Genomic DNA, 20,772 nt, shown 5'->3' on the forward strand with positions numbered 1-20,772 from the left:
GAGATAAACACAACACGTTTAACAGTTTTACTTCATCCTTGTCTAAATTTTTCAAATTATTTACAGTGATCATATATGAGTATTTTATATTCAGGAAAAAAAGTAGCTGCTTAAGAGGAAGAACAAGTCAGTCATCAGAAATCTAGCAAAAGACAAAGTTAATTAAAAGAGTGCATGATTTTTGTAATTTGATTTTGAGAGTGGAATCCCACAGGTTTTTTGAGCCTTTTCTGAAAAGCTAGTGTGGGTAGCTGCTTCTCCCTGATACACCTACATAGACACGTTGTCATTGACTCTCCTTCACCCTAACTTTTCTATTCAATGTGTAGAAGAAATAAAATCCAGAGTCCTATGATGGTGGGGGGCCCACAATGCTGACAGCCTTCTTTCCTCAACAGTAAAGACCCACAGGTGCAGGATGGCTGATGGGAGGAAGTCAAGAAGTCTTACCATGTTCCCTTCACTCCTGAATTGTTTTTTACTTAATCCTCATCTGATTAGATATTATTGTTAGTCTCATTTTTCAGATGAGGAGATGGAGCTTTAGAGAGGGTAAGCTATTTAACCAAGTTAACACAGTTAGTAACTGGTAGAATTGGGATTCAAACTCAGGATATAGTCTGCTTCTAGAAGCTGTTTCTCTTAACCAATCTGCTACACAGTCTCCCTTTGAATGAACCAAGTTAATACTTCCTACGTCATAGCTAGTCAGAAATTAGAACTACTCTTAGAAATAATTCTTGATCTATTAAATGAATCAAAGCCATTTGTAAGTCCAGAGTGACATGAAGGATTTAAGCTTGCAGTAAGTAGCATTTTCACCAAATAAGAGTTAAGTAGATCTATTGAAGATTTGAAACCAGATATACTCTTGTCTTCCTGGCTGATGATGTTCTTTTTTTTTTTTTTTTTTTTAATTGAAACATAGTTGATTGTACATATTTGTGGGGTGCAGCATTGCATATCACTACCTGTGTGCAGTTTGTGATGCTCAAATCAGGATAATTAGTATATTCAGCATTATACAATGCAATCATTTGGATGTTCTTTTGGATACCAGAACACTGAAAATGAATTAAGGCAGGTAAGCCTGTGATTTTCTCCACAATTGTTGCAGGGAATCCTCAGCAGTCAGGATACCTGCACTTGTCTATTGCTATGAGATGTTATGTGTTTTAATGAACCTAAACAACTGCACATGACCATTGATGCAGTCTATTGACAACTCACTTTGATTCTATCTATGAAAGTTTCTAGGTAGGGAAGCTTCTAAGTTAGTAAGGTTCAGGGAACGTAAATGACTTGTGAATAGAATGGGGACTTGACCACTATTTTCTGCTTAAACTCAGTGCTCAGTGTCTTGCTGGCTCTCAAGGGCAAAATGCTCTGAGAGCGCTCTAGAGATGGAAAACAACTGAAAGTTCCCCTTTTTCGTATGGCTTCTGAAAGATCAAGTATCTAATCTGATGAACCATTTGGTAAACTAGTTATGCAGCATTTTGTTGTTGTTGTGTTTCCTTTTTTGCACAGTTTTCTGTTTAAGATTATAGTTTCTTGCAGGTTGGAGGTGTGTGTGTGTGTGTGTGTGTGTGTGTGTGTGTGTGTGTGTGTGTGTGTGTGTGTGTGTGTGTGTGTGTGTGTGTGTGTGTGTGTGTGTGTGTGTATTTAATCTCAAAAGAGATATGCTACCTAGTTGATTGAATAAGAGAAATGGTAAAAGTATGTAGTGGGAGGCTGATGTCAATAAATTGAATGTCTTCCTTTTTTATTTATTGTTGTGTTCTTCCAGCCCTGCTTAGTTATGTTAAATACTCCTGACCTTTTCCCCTGCTTGCATTTCAGGGCCTAAACATTCGTATAAAGGCTTCAAATGTGATTAGCATTGATGCTTCTGAGATTGCATGGAAACTAGATGGTCAGAGATAAATTGTAGGTCTCAGCAGTGGTCAGCCCAGGAGACTTTTACATCTGCCTCTCCCTGGATTGAAAATGCTGCTGGGGCCATATGGCAGAGTGCCTCACGGAAGAGCCCAGAATGACTTTCTGGCTGGGTTCCGGATTGTCACTTGTTTCTATTTTAAAGTGGAGGTTATAGTGCTTTGGGCTTGATTACTATATACTAATGGGATTAATCCTTAACTTGAAATGGCAGGGGGGTATGTGTGTGTCTAGAATCCAATTCCAGTAATGTTATCAATATTCCATTCACAGAAAGATTTTACTAAACTATGTTTCTCTTTATAAGTAGGGAGAGAAAAACACCAGTTTAATAAGTATCTGACCCTTGATTGACTTCTTCCCTTGAAAATTTAGACAGTTTTGTTTAGAACAAAGCAAGGTTGCACTGGTTTTTTCTCTTTGCTTTCTTTAATAACCTGAAATTATCATTCAATTAAATTTCGAAATGTCTTCCCTACATGCAGAGGGGTTATTATGGCTTGGTTTATGTGAATATTTACATGCACAGTGCTAACTCAAAATACGCCTTCAAATATATGTATCCAGGACGTGAAAAAGCTAAACTGAAAAAACAAAGGTGTTGGGAAATTAGAAAATAGCATGACGCTTGATTATTATGAAAGGGTCTTACTCTGAGTCTCCATCTCTGTCTTTTTTTCTGTGTGTCTGTCTCTCATTCCCTCCCTCTGTCTCTAGCCATCTGCCCTGTCCCCCCACCCTTTCTTGGGCTCCATTCTCAGTCCTTTTGTCTCTGCCTCCCCCACCCCCCCCACAAGCGCTGTCCCTCAGATTGTATATCACTTTTGTAATGACGTTTATTTGAGCTGTTTGCCTGTGTATTTCCATTATTTTGACTTGCCTCTATACAAGGGTAATTCATTTTATTTGGGTGGCTGTATGTATTACTTTAAAATTTCACAACAGCCAAGTCTGAGAATTGTCTTAGGGTTTAAAACCTGCTTCATCTCCCCTGACTTTATCTCCACTTCTCCTCCCAACACACAGCAGTGCCCCCAGCCCCCACATGCATTTCCCTGCTCTATCAGGAAGATAGGAAAATGTATTTGGTTATACAGTGGTTTGGAATTAGGCTTGGAGCAATGAATAAACAGAATACATTGAGATTCTGCTTGATTTGTACTTTAAAGTTTGGACCTGCAAAATAAGCAGTGGTGCTCATTTGTAGTGGGTGATAATAACAGCCATATAATGTTCCAGGAAAGTCCATATTGCCAGGGTAATAAATCTGCAGTCCCAAGAGGCTCCTAAGGATAATAATTTGTTATCATGGTTATGAAATATGTGAACTTTTATGTGATTTTGCAAACAGCTGACCACATATGGAAGCTAGGGACACTTTTTATTTTGAGGGGAATTATTTCTTAAGGGCAACTGCCATTTTCTCCTCACTGTGCAATATTTCTATTGAAAAGGAACTTTTTCCCCTTAATTGAATTGTATAGTATATCAATTCATCTCTAGAAAAAGGTGGTGATTGCTTTTATATTCATACTGCTTCCCTCTAGTAAGTAGTAAGCCTAGAAAGGGATTTTGCAGTAGAGCCCAAGGTATTCATTTAGTAAATCAGATTTATTGATATTGGATGTTTAATTAAACTGCCAAGTGGCGACTTCATTTTGACTATCATCTTGATTTAAACTCTATTCTAGTTGACATATTTCAGAAGAAACCAAGCTGAAACCTGCACTCTCAAAGAACCTTTCTTTCAGCTGGCAGCTGGATTTTAAGAGTATGTGTATTGAATATTGTAGAAAGATAAGTTCTTTTAAATGAATAAAAATAATCACACAGGCATTCTTCTATTTTAAAAAATAGATTAGATTTTTAGGTCAGGTCAAAATACTATCTGACATTAATGTTCTTTTTAGGGAGTAAATATTCATATAAATTGTTTTTCCAGAAGTTGACCCTATATACAGATTTCAGATCTGTGAAAAGAGGATCATTTGAAATCTGCATTTCCTTCCCTTTTTCTAATTCATTTCAGTCATTCAAAACGTTTTCTCATGGAATTAATTTTTCCCTCTCTGTATGGTTACATAAGCTTGCTCTTCTAATCATGAAAAATGTTACCCATTTCAGCACTTATTAAAGTGGACTTTTACTTGAAGCGTTTCTGTTTTTAACGTCAGAGTACATGACTAGAGGCAGATGAATAATATCTCATCATTTACAGCCATTGAGTCTACCTATAATTTTAAAATGCCTTTGGAAAGCTAGATCTTACGCCCAAGGGTATGCTTTTGTGTTAGAAATCTTTTAGTGAACTACTTACTCAGGTCATATGCTTCCAAAGCCCTGCTTTTCTTTCCTCAGGATAAATTGAATTATGTTACCAATAACAATGCCACGTCATTTCAAAGAAAACCAGATTAAGTAGTACAAGTCCACGTTGCTGGAAATTAGATGACATAGGGTAGGCACTGTTCTGGTTACCATGCAAAGGATCTATATTAGTCAGCTTCGGCTGCCATAACAAGATACTGTAGACTGGGTGGCTTAGACAACAGAAATGTATTTTCTCACAGCTCTAGAGGCTAGAAGTCCCAGGTCAAGGTGTTCCTGATGAAGGCTCTCTTTCTGGCTTACAGATGGCTGCCTTCTCGCTGTGTCCTCACATGGCAGAGAGAGCCCTCTGGTGTCTCTTCCTCTTATAAGGACACCAGTCCTATCAGATTAAGGCCCCACCCTTAATGACCTTATTTAACCTTTACTACCTCACAGGCTCTATCTCCAAATATCATATTGAGGATTAGGGATTCAACATATGGATTTTGGGAGGGCAGAAGCATTCTGTCCATAACAGTCTGTTTGTTTAGTTACCAAGGACTGCTCAGCCCCCGATATCTTGTCATACATGCCTTTGTCTTTCGCCCCATACCCCCCCCATCACAAATAATCAGATGAGGGTTTTCTTTAGATACTATTTTTGTTCAGCTATTTAACTACTTAGTATGCATTAAAAATAGTGTTTGCCATTGGGAAAATAGCTGTGTGTTAACTGACTAACCCCATTTGACTTTGGGGGACTAGATGGTACCTTCTCCCAGGAAGATGAGTATTTGCCATTGAGAAAATAGCTGTGTATTAACTGTGACCCCAATTGGCTTTGGGGTACTACATTGTATCTTCTACCAGGAAGATGGATTGGAGAAATGTGGTGGGTAGAGAGTGTGTCTGACTTAACAGCTTTGAAGAAGCCTGGTTCTCGTTGGTTTCATTTCTCTCCAGATGCTGTTGAAACCAAACCAGTTTTCCAGTTCTCTATCACTGCAGTATTGCCTTCTGGAAGAATTAATCTTTTTATTACTTGGCAGTAGTATAGGTTTAGTGTTTTGTGAGTATCGAGGCATTTTAAATCATCCTCTACCCTCTTTTATTTTTGGTCTCTTTCAGGTTGTTTGAAGGACGTTCATCAAGAAAACCAGAGAAGCTTAAAACACTCTTCTGCTACTTTAGAAGAGTCACAGAGAAAAGTAAATTCCTTTTATTCTACTATAATTTTTCTTGCTGATGGGGACAGTTCAAATCAAGTGACATGTGAAGAACATTCTGTGTTTAAAGTATATGTTCCTGCCTAAACCATGTTAAAACAATAATGATACAATATTATAATCTAGATTTTCTAAGTATGTTGTATATTTACATAAATGTGTGCTATGAATGTGTGTATAATTTTTATATACTCTGAAATCAAACCCATATACTTTGAAATCTGTAATATATATCAAAGAATTTTCATGAGTAAAAACAGTAAATTAATACTTTCAAAAGAAAGTATATTAACCAAGAAGTACATTTTGGATGCTCTTTATTTAAAGAAGCATTAACTAGTTTATGTTTATTTGCATATGTCAGCTAATTCACTTTTTTTCTACCCATTCCCCTCTTTTGTGCCCTCCTAAGCCCTTTGTAGAGCTCATATAAAATTGAGTTGTACTTAGTGTTTACATGTCTCTTCCTTTATTGAACCATAACCATCTTGCTTTTCCAGAACCTGATAGCACCTGAGACCATAGTGGTAAATGTCTATCAAATGCTGGTAATGACCAGCTGATAATAGATTGGTAATGCCACTCTTAGGATCATTCAGGCTTATAAGACATAAAATCAAATTAGAATTTTTAATAATTTGCTAGAAAGATGACTACCTTTTTTTGCTATTCTAAATCTTAATCTAAATAGTAATATTATAACTAAATAATTCAGAGTTTACTTTTCTGTCCTGGGAGTCAAATTATGTATGTCTTCTCTGAAAAATAACTGCCTTTCTAAGTTTTGGGATTTCAGATACTTCAAGGAAAAAGCTAAAAGTTTGTTGCTTCAATTAGAAATGTAAAAGCTGTTATAAATATTGGGAATTAGTCATATTGAAGAAATAAATTGTAACTAGACATTTTATTTTCTGTCTTTTTCACCATACATGGTAATTTAGTTCTTTGTAGAAATATAGTTGTGCACCACATAATGTTTCAGTCAGTGACAGACTGCATATACAGTGGTAGTCAGAGCAGTAGCCTACATCATATAGCCTAGATGTGTAGTAGGCTACACATGTAGATTTGTATAAGTGTACTCTGATCTGGGTAAGTGGTGATGTAGTACACAACACCACATTTCTCAGAATGTATTCCTGTTGTTAAGCGATGCATGAATAGTGCATTATATAGATGCATGTATAGTGCAACACTGCTCTAGGTTTTCAGGATGTATAGCTAGGGCTTAAGGAAGAAGTACTAAGGGGGATAAAAGAGGTTTGAAGTTTAACGATTAGTTGTATAGAAGTTCTGGAGCCTACTGAAGAGAGACTTCAGAAACTTACTTAAAATACTATATTTCATCAAATCTAAGACATCATAATGGTAAGAAGTGCCATTACATTATATACCTCTAAGAAGGAAAACACACTCAGGATATGGAGTCTGGTAGAAGACCTATCGCACACAGCTGGTACACCAAAGGTCTGTACCCTTAGTATAAGGTTAAATGAGAAATTAACTTGGCCATGCAGAAAAAGGAAAATAAAGAAACTTGCAAGCCTCAACTTTAACACTGGATAGAGAGAGGGAAAAAAAATCTTTGAGAATTTGCACTACAAGCTCCAAATTTAAGGTCTGGAGTAGTACTACTAGTTTGTTCCCCCAAAGGTCTGCAACAGAGGATTTAATTCAGATGGCCTCTGGTTGGTGGTGCCTTTAGACAATAGCAGATGTACATCTTCTCTGGGAAAATTTGACTTTAATCCAGACCTACAGCTAGATACCTCCATTATAAAAGATGTTTTCCAGTTTCAGAAATTTAATATGTGGAAAAACATGCATCTTAGAATTGAAAAAATATAATTCTATCAGGACTAACTTTTCATTGTTAAACACATCTATATTTTATATTTGTGATGAGGATCTTGAGACAAAGATTTTAAAGAGCCTTCTGAACTAAATTATTTTTGATATAGTTTTAGATAAAGTATCTTATAGATCAGATATTTAAAAACTGATGATCTGAATGTAGTATATATTGTAATTTTATTAAGGGAAGTTTTTATACCCTATCCCAAGATAAAAGGTGCCTTTGTTTAATGGAAGCAAGCTAATAAACATGTGCTCAAGGCATTTTTATCAATAATTATATCTAAGGAACCATGTTCTTCTGCCTTTTCCTTGCTTTGCCAGCAGTGTTTCTTTATGAATTTCTTAGTCTCAGTATATATGAAGGACATTTAATGTTCTTACTTCTCTGCTGAATTTATTGAATGATGAGATGGACATTAGTTTCCTATTAATATAATTGCTTCTCTAGTGTTCAAATTGTTTGACCTCTTGTGAGTTTTAGATATGCTATTCATTTGTCTTAAAGATAGGTATCTAAAGAACATGTTAAGACCTGTGTTAATGAAAAATTGTTTCCTAATAATACAACTGCTCATAGGATTTTTGAGTTGTTACCTCTTGTGACTGAGAGCAAAGAAATGTGTAATTGTCAACAGGAATAAAATAATGGCCAAGCTTTCACTGAGCTCTACACCATCATCAGTAATAGTTCCTGACATGTCTCTCTCTTTGTTTAAGATCCTCTTTTTTTTTTTTTGACAGAAGAAAACAGAAATGGCATTGCCTTTTTAGTTTGTTCTTTGATTTGAATCAAACAAATTACTTCTGGCCAGCTGATTTATTTGTTGCTTTTGCCACTAGCTTTAAAAAACAAAGTAAATCTAACCAAAAAAGGATCTTGTCCTCTAAAATTATTGACTGTATTAATAGTATTTCATTTTGATCCTCTGTAATCTATTGCTTCTTGAAACATATGTCATCTTTCTTTTCTTAATTCTTAGAACACTAATTTCTCCTCCGGGTAGGGTGCCTGCTTGTAAGTAGAGCAATTGCTGGGGATTTAACTGTGCTAACTCCAAAGGACATGGTAGCGATTTCCTTTCTGAATCTTAGACATTTTCCTTTACTATAAAGCACATAAATGTGTATCTGTTCACCAGTCTTTGAGTGTAGGCTTTTCTTTGAAAAAGATCTACAAATTGGAATTCAGTTTTGTCTTTACTGCATAAGTTATACTACCAATTATACATCTCTTTTTTTAAAAGTGTGTTCAGTTTTAAAAACTTGGCCAAAAAGTACAAGCACTCAAATCCTACTGTTGTGTTGTTATTTGTATAGTTTTTTTTTAGTGAGGTCTTTTTTATAGGTGAGTCCATAATATAAAGATATTATTATTTTAAATCAAGAATCTGTTGTATTCTAACTCTAGGCTTTGTATTTCCTGATTAGTTTTATAGCCATTTTAGACCCATTCTTTTACTGAATATATGTGTGTGTATATGTGTATGTATCATCTTTTCAAAATTTAAACTTATTTGTGTGTGTTTTTCTTTTGTTGCTGTTGTAGAACCTACTGGGTTGGTGACATTTACAAGACAGAGTCTTGAAGATTTTCCAGAGTGGGAAAGGTAATAACAATAAAAATAATCCTAGACCCTTAGATTTAGAAGGACTCTTATACCACAGAGGATTCTGTTTTACAGCCCCTGGAAGGAAAGATGGTTTCCCAGCCACTAATTGCCCTACTGCCATGAAGTTTCTTCTCATAGTGATCCATTAATAGCTCTCATTGTTAGAAAGGTCATGCCTTTTAAATCAGTCTGCAACCCTTTGACTTCTGCCATTTTTCCTTAGTTTTGACTTCTGAAACAAAGTCCTTTTTAGAATGAAAGAATTTTGTATGTGAAGACACTAGTATTAAATGGAACACCAATATTTAAATGTTCCTCCTTACCTCCTCTTTTTGGTTGGTGTTTGTATTTTATCGCTGTTCTTTCTGAAGGACAAGATTGGGAAGCTTTTTCATTAAGCTAAAATGTAAATTGTAATTGTCTAGAATTTGTCTGAATGACAAGAATTTTGGAATTTGGCTGTCCATGTGTACTATTGGTAGATTTTGTGGAAGTTGCTAATTTATTTATTTTTTCTTACTTATCTGAAAATATTGAGAACAATGATAGCCATTCTGAGTTAATTCAGATTTGTAAGATCCTTAGTGCTCTGAAATACTTAACACATTTCCTAATCTAGAGCACATCCCCAATGCACTTAAAGAAGTGTGGATCAACTTTTTCAATATATGTGAGGATATGACCAAGCATACTGAAGGTGTATTTTGGGTATGCACTGATGTTAACCAGTGCCTCTCATTTTCACTTTCTAATAATTTTTATCATAGTTTGTGATTGTTTTGTTTGGAATTAGTGATGAAGGGGACTCACTCTTAAGGGAAGTTAACTTGAGAAGGCATATCTGCTTAGGTGGCATTCCTGTCGTGGTTTCATCCATCAAAGGTGTTTATTTGTGAGGTGAAAGAAAAACAAACTTACTTCAGAAGGCTGAGTACATAGTTGAGATGATTATTAATAGAGGGAAGTAGATAAAAGACTAAACAACCTGAAGAGAGAAAAACAATTGAGCCAGAAAAGAAAGAGGATATGAACAGCGTTTTGGAGACATAGCACATTACAGATGAAGGGAAATCATCCAGCCCAGCTGCCTGCTATATCAATTGGTTGTGTAATTCCTGCAACAGATGGAGACTGGAGAGCTTCAGTGATGAGAAATTCACTGTTTCATCTTAGTCTCTTTCACTGTTGGTTGCTTGTGTTATTATCTAAAGCTTTCATTCACTAAAAATGTCTGTCTTCTAAATGCCTCCTCCACCCCCCATTCCTGGTTCTTCCTTCTGGAGCTACAATAAATAAATATAATTTCTAATGTTCTTTAACATCTGATCCTCTTTTATGTATCTTATAAATGCTTTCTTGACCTAGTCACATCTCTAACAATGCACACAAGTCCATACTAATCTTACTCACTTCTTCTGTTTCACATATCATTTGGATTCTCACCTTGTTATCTCTGCTCTTGACATACCCCCATTCATTGGTCCCTCTTAAAATATGGTGCCTAGAACTAAAAGTAACATTCTCTGTGTCATCTGGCCAGACCACATTCACTCTTCTATTAGTCTCTAATAGGAATGCAGATGTTTTGTTTAGGTAAGTTTAGTATAGATTTTGTAGATCATTCCGAGGGCTTCTTTTTAATTCAGCCCAAGATCTCTACTCTGCATCTGACATGCATTTGGTGCTAATGTGAAAGGGCACCCATTCATACATCGCCACGTGGGAGAGAAGAGACAGGTCAAAATGCAGAGGCTAGCAAGGCTGCTGTATCAAAGAGATATAGTAACTTTGCCCCTAAATTAAGACCAAGATTGCCCCCTTAACTTTGATAGGCGGAATTTAACTTGATACCTTTTCTAACTTATTTTTATTTTATTGATCTCTTTTTTGTTTTAGTTGCTTCATAAGTGAGTTGGAGAATGTAATTAAAATCAGTCTCCCAGACTCCACAGAACAAGAAACATGCATTCACTTAAAGAGGGAGGGTGAAGAAGAGAAGAGGATTGTTGGTGTTCCCAAGAGTAAGGGGCTGTATGGGTGCCAGGAAGTTAGAGGCTTTTGTGAATTCCAAGGTTCCTGGCATGTTATAGTTAACCCTTTGATTATCAGCAAATACCTTGGCCAGGTTTAGTTAATCACAGAGATCCAGAATAGTCTGCCTTTGATTTCTGGGGCAAGAGTGTACAGGATTTGATGGGACCAGAGGGGAAACCTATCAGAAAGTTGAAGTATGTTTAAAAAACAACAACAAAAAAATAGTTTCTAGCAATTTCTTAATTTTATTGTGAACTGTACTATAAAGGTGTCTTGACAGCAGATGGGATTTCTGTTTTGAAGTCCTGACAGCCCAGAGATTTCTGGGTCATGCTTCATCATAGTTTAGGATTCTGTTTTTCAGTAGTATCTTCACTGGTGGTCTCCTTCTTAATAAAATGGCTAAGAAAGTAGAACCAAAGAAAGGAAGTTAACTAAAAAAACACAAACAAAAAAAAACTTTTTTTTTTTTTTCTTTTTCGTGACCGGCACTCAGCCAGTGAGTGCACCGGCCATTCCTATATAGGATCCGAACCCGCGGCCGCTGGGAGCGTCGCCGCGCTCCCAGCGCCGCACCCTCCCGAGTGCGCCACAGGCTCGGCCCACAAACAAAAAAAACTAATGGCACTATGTTCTACAAGAGAAAGTAATTTTTAAGAAAGTAATTTTTTAAAAAGTATAGCCTGCTGGTTAAGAGCTTGGAACATTCAGTTAGGCCACCTGAGTTCGAATCTTTGCTGCTTGGTTTACTAGCCTTGAGTAGGTTACTTAAATGCTTTCTGTGCTTTGTTTTCCCATTCATAAAAGGAGATAGTAATAGGGTTGTTTTGAAGATTGAATGAGTTAGTACTAATAAAGCTCTTAGAACAAAACCTGTACTGAATTCCCTTGTAAGTTTAAGGATGTCAGTCTTTCGGGCTGGAGTTTTGCCAGAAATGTATTTGGACTCATTGAAACCAGGAAGGAAGCAAATCTCAGTAAGCAGTTCTTCCCCAGCTAACCTCCTAATTATTTTTTTAAATGTAATCGCCACCCCCTCAACCCCCGCAAAAATTATTGCCACCCTTATATAAGTTAGGAGTTTGGATCTCATCTCTTACATTTTATTATAATTTATACATATTCTCTTTTCAGTAAGTGATTTGGGGAAAAAATGTCATCATCAAATGTTATTAATACAATAAAATTTCTTTTTAATGTAACGTAAGCCAGGTAAATACCTCAGTGACCATGGTTTATGAAAGGGAAAGAAAATAATTGTGCTTCTGAAAGGACTTACAGGTACTAGGTTCACCTGTCAACCTTATTAATATAAAAAAATACCATATATCAGAATTTCCATGATATGTATTTTAATCAAGACACCCCCTCACACACACACGGTTATCAAAGTAGTGAAAATAGAGCCCACGTGAGAATCATATATGCTTTATTGCCAGATTTTTAAATATTTTTCCTTAGGTTGCCAACTCTAGCATAATAGTAAAATTTTAGAGATCTTAATTTTTTTATGTTTTGAGAAGTTTTTCAACCGTCTTAAATAAGAGACACTTATAGAGAGGAAAAGTAGGTTTCAAAACAGTATGTTATTCTGTTTTAATTTAAATATGTATATTTACATATTTGAAAACAAATATTTGGGAAGATCAATACCAAGAATGTTAACAATAGGCATCTGTTTCTGGCTTTTGAGATTTGGGTTGGTGTTGATTTTTTTTATAGCTATCTATATTTTCAGATTTGTCTTTGGTGAATTACTTGTCATTAAAAAATAAATAAGGGAATATATTTTATATTGTAGATGTGAAAAACCCCTGACGAGATTGCATGTCACTTACGAAGGTACCATAGAAGGAAATGGCCGAGGCATGCTACAGGTAGGTGAATCTCAGTAATCTCTGTAGTGTGTGTGTATTTAGGGCTTTCTCTTGTCAAATTTCTAACAGCAAAGGAAATTTGAAAAGCTGTTTGTTTGTCTCCTAAACTGATTTAATGCAAAGAAGCATGATAGCAGAATGAAGAAAAACACCAAATAGATCACTTTGACAGCCTTGGTAATGTTGTTATTTGCCAGTGTATGCTCTCTGTTTTTTACATGTGCCTCTTTAAAAAGCCTTTGACAGAAAATCCCAAGATCTGGACAACATCAGTCCTCTTGGTTCAGACATTGATTGTAGGTTGACAGTGGAAGAAGTCCTGACAAGCTGTCACCAGCCAGTTTATTGGTTTTTTTTTTTAAAGACTCTTCCTCTGCCCCAAATGATGACCAGCTTGAGATGTTTTTCTGCCACCAGTAGCCTTGTTTAGGTCTAGGAGGCAGACATCTAAAACTGATTGATAAGAAATACCTCTGTCTCATATGTAACAGTTTTAGGCATGTGAGCTAGCTATGCTTGCTAATGTTTTTTCCCTTTTAAAGATCAGGTGATTCTGTCCATCCCTTAATCTTTGTCATTAATTCGTTAATTGCCTTTCCTTTCAAAAAATATTTTTGGAGAAGAGGGTTAACAAAACATCGTGTGTATCTAGCTTTAAAATGTTGTAACACCTAAATTGAGCATGTATTTTCCTTTTGATTTATAGTGATTTTTAAAAATTAAAAATTCTCTAATCAGAGACGAAAGTGTTAGTGTTTTGTGTTCTTATCCCGTTTATAAGGACATTGTAAACTTAGTTTTCTTTGAAAGAAGCTTTTATATCATCTTATTTATACTGGAAATAGCTGATTTTTCTTCGTAGATGTTTATTTGAAGCTTATAGTGGGTCATATGCTGAAGAAGGCAGTTGCCTGAAAATGGACAGATTTATTTCAATAACTTAATGCTTATTGTAAAATTACTAGACTGATTTGTGTGTGGCTAGTTATTGTATATAAATGTTCCAAGTCACAAATGAAACTGAGATTCTTTTTAGATGGCCTTTTATTTAGGCATATTTATAATTAAAATCTTCAAAGAGGCAAATCACGCTTTGTTTTAAATCACCTTCTCCCAGTGATTATTTGAGCTTATAAATAAAAATACTTAGTAGAACCGAATTAATATTTGTCCTGTACTTTTATAAGAAAAAAACAAAAGCATATTTTAATTTGTATTTCATCATATACCTTTTGTTCTATTTTTTAAAATAATATTAAAATATGCTTTAAAATTATTTCAAATGAATATCACTTTTTCCCCACATTTCCTTCTTGATGAAGTTCTTTCCTGTGTTAGTCTTGGATGAAGTGAGGGAGTCTTAATACACATGAACTGAACAAAGCTACTGCTAGTTAGCCCTACTGCAATGCTGACCTTTCATTACACTACAATTCAGAAGGGAATTATTTAACAACAGTCAAGGCTGAGATTTCCCCCGCTTCCCTGGAATATATTAGAGATGAAATGTGAGACCTCGATAGATTAAAAGAATACCATAAAAACTTCTAGCACTATTAATTGTTCTCCCTACCCATGCCGTGTCTCCCCAGGAGATCAGGGACTATTGTATTGCAGTGCTGCAAAGCTCCTATTGTAGAATGTAAATTACATCATGCTGAATGCCAACAACAACAAAACTTCTCTGAGGAGTATTATCATTTCTCTTCATTGAGTTATAACTCAAGCTGAGTAATCTGAACAAGTAGCTTTAAAGTCAAGAGACTTGGAAGTACTGGCTAAAAATAAAGAATCGCTCAGATGCTTGTTTTCATGTACTGGAACAAGTTTCTCACCTGTTACAGCAAGCCTTTTAGGAAGAACTTTTTTAAGTAGCAGAAACTTTGGTTTTCTAAAAGACCCCTGCTTTTAGAGGCTTAATGGGTTAGTGTATTTACTTTTATACACATCTTTCAAGTAATAAATGTCTGCCTTTATTCAAAGAGTGAACAGTACGCACACTGGATATATTCCATACCATTGTCAAGTAGTACATAAGTTGGATGGAGCTTATCTTTTTATTTTAGTTATGTACCTTATTCCAGTAAAAATTAAGTTAGGCTGATCTCAACTCTTTTTTTGTTTCTCATTTGTATTCACAATACCATTATGCTTCTAGGCACTCGGCCAGTGCTCAAGTGCAGTTCAATTAATTTCTTTGCTGGGTCTCCTCTCTTTCCTTTACTTTGCTACTGACCTATTTGAGACCCTAGTTGTGCTTGTCTAAACTACTCAGTAGTCACCTACCCAGCCTCTTTGCTTTTAATTTTACACTTTTCCAGTTAATTATTTAACCTAGCCTGAAATATCTTCCTAAAACACAGGTTTAGTTCTTACTTGAATCTTTCTCAGAACCTTCAGAATTGAGTAAAAATTCCCTAGACCCCAGACCGCCTTATCACCAGCTGTACCCTCCGTATACTCTACATTGCAGGCAGGCATGAGGAATCCGTTTACCGTTCCCCTCATATAGCCATTTCTTTTCTTTGTTTGTCTTGTTTTGTTTTTGGCAGCTGGCTGGTACAGGGATCTGAACCCCTGACCTTGGTGTTATAACACTGCATTCTAGCCAGCTGAGCTAACCAGCCAGCCCCCCTCATATAGCTATTTACATTTGGTTTTTTCCCTATGCCCTTGTGCTGCTGTTCCTTTAGCCTTCATGTCAGCTAACTCTGGATTGAATGCCTTGTCTCTTGTAAAGCTCCCCATCCTCCTCCCATGCTCCAGTTTTAGTTAACTGTATTATTTAGGAAGTATCCCATGGTTCCCAACTCAATACTCAGTAAATAGTTGTTGAATTGAACAGTTTAAGCCATGAATCATCCAGTGGCTGAAGACCTCATATGTAGTAGGTAATTAATTCTAATCAGCAGACTAGTTTCACCAAAATAATTTTCTATGTAAGCTAAAGAGTTACTCTGTTTTTTTTAGCATTGATTTTAGTACTCCAGAATACAAACCCAAACATGATTCTCTATGGTAGATCATTTCAAGAACTTGTCAGTGGTATGTTTCATTATTTTCTAAGTTCTTTGGTAAACGAAGACTACTACTTTGAATTAATTAATGTTAGTTACATTGCAAAGTTAATTTCTGTCTTTTGACATGTATTTATATTCTTGTTTTACTCTTTTATAAAGTAGGCTTGACATTATTATTCAGTGTCAGTTGCTTTATGGAACATAACAAGTTTTAAGAAGTCTTATATTTTACAATAGTTTGAGAGTATATAAGCCTCTATTATAGTATGTAGTAAATTCTGTATTATTTGTGTGTATGACTGTGTATGTATACGACAAGTTGTGTCTCTGTGTGTAATATAAATCCTCAGAATAATCTAAGGCAAAGATGGACACCATTTCTTACATATTCCCCTACAGGGCCTTGCATAGCGTTGGACACATTGGAGTGGTTAGTAAGTTTAAGACTAACTGAAATAATGCCAGTGGGTTGAGTTTGCTTTCTCTTGAGGATTGTGTAACTCCTATGTATTAACAGGAATTTGGATATCTCATTATAGTACTTCATATAAGGTTTCGTATAGTTTCATACTTAGTGAGAAATATTTAGTTTAGTTGGATCTTTGTTGTTATACTAGGTTTTATTTCTTCTTTTTCTTCCTTTAGGTATATTTTTTAAAACTATGAATGTTTATGCGGTTTGGGGTTAAATTTAGAAGGACAAGAATTTCATTCTTTTATTCTTCCCACGGAAGAAAAAGGTTACCCCAAAAGAGGTCAATGACTAAGCTCTTCAATTCTTTAGGACAAGTGTTTGATTGCCATATTATATAAGAAAGATTTAATTATATTAAAGTGATATGAAATGTATAAAGGGAAATTGAGTAGTGAAGGTAGAGAAATGACCTTGAAACCTGCCTAGAGAAAGACCTCTTTTGTTTTTGTTTTGTGGCCCTTGGGGCACAAAGGTTTATAAACAAGAGTCCATATAATACATATTTTTCCTAAAAGCTCCATTTTCCACATTCCTTCTGTGGTTTGGGGATCCAGAGAAATATGCAGACATGTTAACTGCAATGAGATTGAAAGAATGCAAACAGCTGTAATCTGTCCTTGCGAAGGTTACTAATTTGGGGATTGATTTTCATGGAAAAGGAAAAGAAGATTAGAGCTTAGAGGGTGTGTGCTCCTTTCTCATATACGTAGGTATGTTAGACCACCATTTAACATGCCGCATTTTCCCAAATAGGTGGATTTTGCAAATCGTTTTGTTGGAGGTGGTGTAACCAGTGCAGGACTTGTGCAAGAAGAAATCCGCTTTTTAATCAATCCTGAGTTGATTGTTTCACGGCTCTTCACTGAGGTGCTGGATCACAATGAATGTCTTATTATCACAGGTTAGTTTTGGGAAGTCTGCACAATGGGAGTAGTTTTCCGATCTATGAATGTCTGTTATGAAGACTACAGGCCACCCAGGTACAGCTTTTCTCTGCCATGGGCACTAGTTCCAATATTTTTATTCATTAATATATACTTGCTTTTTGAAATTGTTACAGTCTTATTTTCCTGTTCTTGAGTAAGACATTTTATCCCTTTTTTCTTGGCATCTTTATCCAAGGAACAGGGGTAAAAATTATTCAGTTACCCTACAGTTTAAAATTTTTATGATATAATAATGTTGTTAAAAAGAAGATAGTGATATACCTTTGAGTGTGTATTCTATTGTTACTCTTCCATTATATTTTGAGTGACTTATTTCAATTAAAAAAATTAATTTTTTAAAAAATAGTGATTTGTTGTACTTTAATAGGAAGGTACTATGTAAATATAAAAGCAGTTACAACATTTGGAGAGACCATACAACAGTGAGCTTTATAGAAGAGAAATAAATCAGTAACTTTATGTTTATCCTAATTTCTAATTCTAAAAGAAAAGGTATGATTACCTTAGTGCCTCTTCTTGATTTCTTTAAGATAATATGGGAGGAGAAGGGGGGAAATTTAGTCAAATTCATACTTTAGGTCTGTTATAGAGATTTAAATTTTTTTCTTTATTTAAAGTTTCTTTAGACTGAGATATCACTATGTCACAGTATTTTCTTGTAAATGGGCTACAAAAAAAATTAATGATTACCTTATAGCTCTTAAGAAACTCTTAATCGGCCATCATATATAAGTTGAGCCTTTTGTTAAAGTACCTAAAAGAACATTCTCAAATAAAAACCATAATGTGCCGTCATTTGTTGGTAAATTTTTTCCCCCCTACAAAAGTGGGTTTCTTGTTTGATCCTGGAATCTATTGCTGCTTTGAGATTAGCGTAGGAGATTAAACACTCACCTGGGTTGTTGAATTTGGTTTATTGTTCTGAAAGATTACAATGGGATAAAAACCATCCCCTGTGAGTTATATCAAATGTGTACTCAACTAAGTTATCTCAAAAGAGATACATGACAAAACTAAAATTCCAGGTTTAATCTTAAAGCCATACTCTTTGCCTCAGATACATTTGTAGGCATCCTTGAGGACAGTGTCTAAATTTTGTTCCTAATCTGCTTTTGAATCCCTCTGTTGAATTTTTAAATTTGTTATTGTACTTTTCAATTCCACAATTTCTATTTGGTTCTTTTTTATAATTTTTATCTTTTTACTAATATTCTCTATTTGAGAGGTATCATTTTACACTTTCCTTTAGTTCTTTAGACATAGTTTCCTTTAGTATTTTGAACATATCTCAAATAGCCGATTTAAGGTGTTTGTCTAGTAAGGCCAACACCTGGGCACCTCATGGACAGTTACTATCGAGTTCTTTTTTTCCTGGCTTTGGGCCATACTTTCTCATTTCTTTCTATGTCTCATAATTTTTTGTTGAAAATTAGACATTTTAAATAATATAATGTGATGACCCTGGAAATCATATTTTTCCCTCTCATCAGTTTGTTGTTGTTGGTATTTGTTGTTTAATGATTTTCCTAAACTAATTCTGTAAAGTCTATAGTCTTTCTTGTGTGGACCACTAGAGTCTCTGCTTGGTTAGATTAGAATTCAGCTAATAATTGAACAGCTTTTCTTAAATGGCTGGAACCAGTAAGACTCATAGTCTTTGCTGAAGAGCTTATGTGCCTGTGGGGGCTCACCCTCAACAGCCCACCAGGCAGTTGACAACTCTGCCTTAGCCTTCGCTTCCTGTTTGCACAGAGCCTCAAGGTCAGGCAGAGGGGAGAGCTGAGGACCTTCTCAGATTTTTCCTGAGCATTCACACAGCTGTGTGCATGCATGTGGCCTGTAGATGCTGAGGAACATGTTAGAACTTTTCAAAGCCCCTTATGGACATTTCAGTCCTCAGCTTTTCTTTTGAAGCTTTTCAGTTAACCTGTTGTTTGCCCCTACTGTTAGGCACCATCCCAGGGAGTCTCAGCATTAAACAATTGCTTGTAATTATTTTCATCAAACACTCTCGGGGATTAGTCTTTTCACACTGGGAAAACTCCAAGTTTGGTTAAATAAAAGCAGCCTTCTGTGTGAGGTTGTCCAGGGGACTGCCAGACAGGTCAAATAATGATAATTTGCTGAGAATGGAGTGTTGAAGGAGCTTCAGCTCTCTTCTGCCTGTTGTGGTGGCTGCCAGTTGCTGGTTTTCACACTGGTTATGGACAGTTGGTTTTAAGGCTACCATGGAGCTTGGGAGAGTAGGATGGGAAGGAATAGGGCAAATTAAAACATTACAAAGCTTGCCTTTTTATTTTTTTCGGATGAAGACAGCCAGTTTCCCTTGAATAGACACACTCTAGAGTGCTGCAGGTCTTTGGTTAATTTTCACCATTGATTGTTACTGTGATTCTCAGTGTTCTCTTTGCTTTTACTGGAGGAATTTTACTTCACCGTTTTTGCTGATGTCTCCTTATTTTTTGTAAACATGCATTGGTAAAGAAGCTTTTGTTGAGTTATTTCACATCATTTAGACATTCTATATTAGTTCTTATTCTTGAGATTCTGCCATTTGGGTGAGATAAAAGCAAAAAGTAAAAATTGTTACTTATCTAAGTTTATGTAGGAAATTAAGATTGGAACCTTAGCAAAGGAATTTCTTCTGGAATAGAAACTTAATCAGCTATTTGAAGTTAATGACTTAATGAATTTTATTGCGAATTCTGAAGTTTTGATACAAATTGTACTGAAATGGACAGGTAAAGCCCTTTTGTTCTCACCACTGCTTCAACTCACATATTGCTCATCTGTCTGCATTTGTTGGTTATCACATGTGCACCTAAGGAGGATGCAACTGGAGGAGGTACTGGGGCTGGTAAGAGGAACTACAGAACAAAAAATTAAAATACACTGGCAGAAACCCATTGTTGGGCAACTAAATACTTTGAATATTGGTTTCATTACTGTTTTAGGAAACACTGAAGGTCTGGAATATGACTGTCACCCTCAGTTGGGTATATCACATAATACTTTAAAAGACATTTAATTTTTTTTTTTTTTTTTGACCGGTAAGGGGATCGCAACGCTCGGCAAGGTGTGATCCACACCACGCTCAGCCAGTGAACGCACCGGCCATCCCTATATAGGATCCGAACCTGTGGCCTCAGTGCTACCAGCGCCGCACTCTCTACAGTGAGCCACGGGGCTGGCCCAAAACATTTTTAATTTTTATCATTTGAACTAAATTTTTAGATTTGAGCTAAAGACTCAGAACAAAATAGCCCATCACTTTTTAAGATGAATTTATATCCTTGAAATAAAAAACTTAGTAAATGTTGGGCATTTAAACTCAAAGCTAATTTATTTCATTTTCTTCATTTCTCTTGTGCTAGGAAAGTAGTAAGTCCCTGTCATCTATCATTAATGTTTCTGTAAGTAAAGGATGTCATTTCTCCTGGGAATTTTAAAAGGAAAACATTAGGATAGCTTTGTTTTT

General features: G+C 35.6%; 1 protein-coding gene across 4 annotated transcripts in view; it reads left to right on the top strand.

Moving 5' to 3' along the window:
• Positions 1-20,772, top strand: part of PARG (poly(ADP-ribose) glycohydrolase) — a 120,178-nt gene that overhangs the window by 64,312 nt on the left and 35,094 nt on the right. For all 4 annotated transcript variants that reach the window (XM_063086435.1, XM_063086436.1, XM_063086437.1 and 1 more), the window contains 4 exons: positions 5,377-5,456; positions 8,878-8,938; positions 12,777-12,852; positions 17,101-17,248. In XM_063086435.1, the coding sequence (XP_062942505.1) occupies positions 5,377-5,456; positions 8,878-8,938; positions 12,777-12,852; positions 17,101-17,248 (365 nt within the window). The remainder of the gene's footprint in view (positions 1-5,376; positions 5,457-8,877; positions 8,939-12,776; positions 12,853-17,100; positions 17,249-20,772) is intronic.

This window comes from Cynocephalus volans, chromosome 2, assembly GCF_027409185.1.
Source record: "Cynocephalus volans isolate mCynVol1 chromosome 2, mCynVol1.pri, whole genome shotgun sequence".
In the NCBI taxonomy this organism is placed as follows: domain Eukaryota; kingdom Metazoa; phylum Chordata; class Mammalia; order Dermoptera; family Cynocephalidae; genus Cynocephalus; species Cynocephalus volans.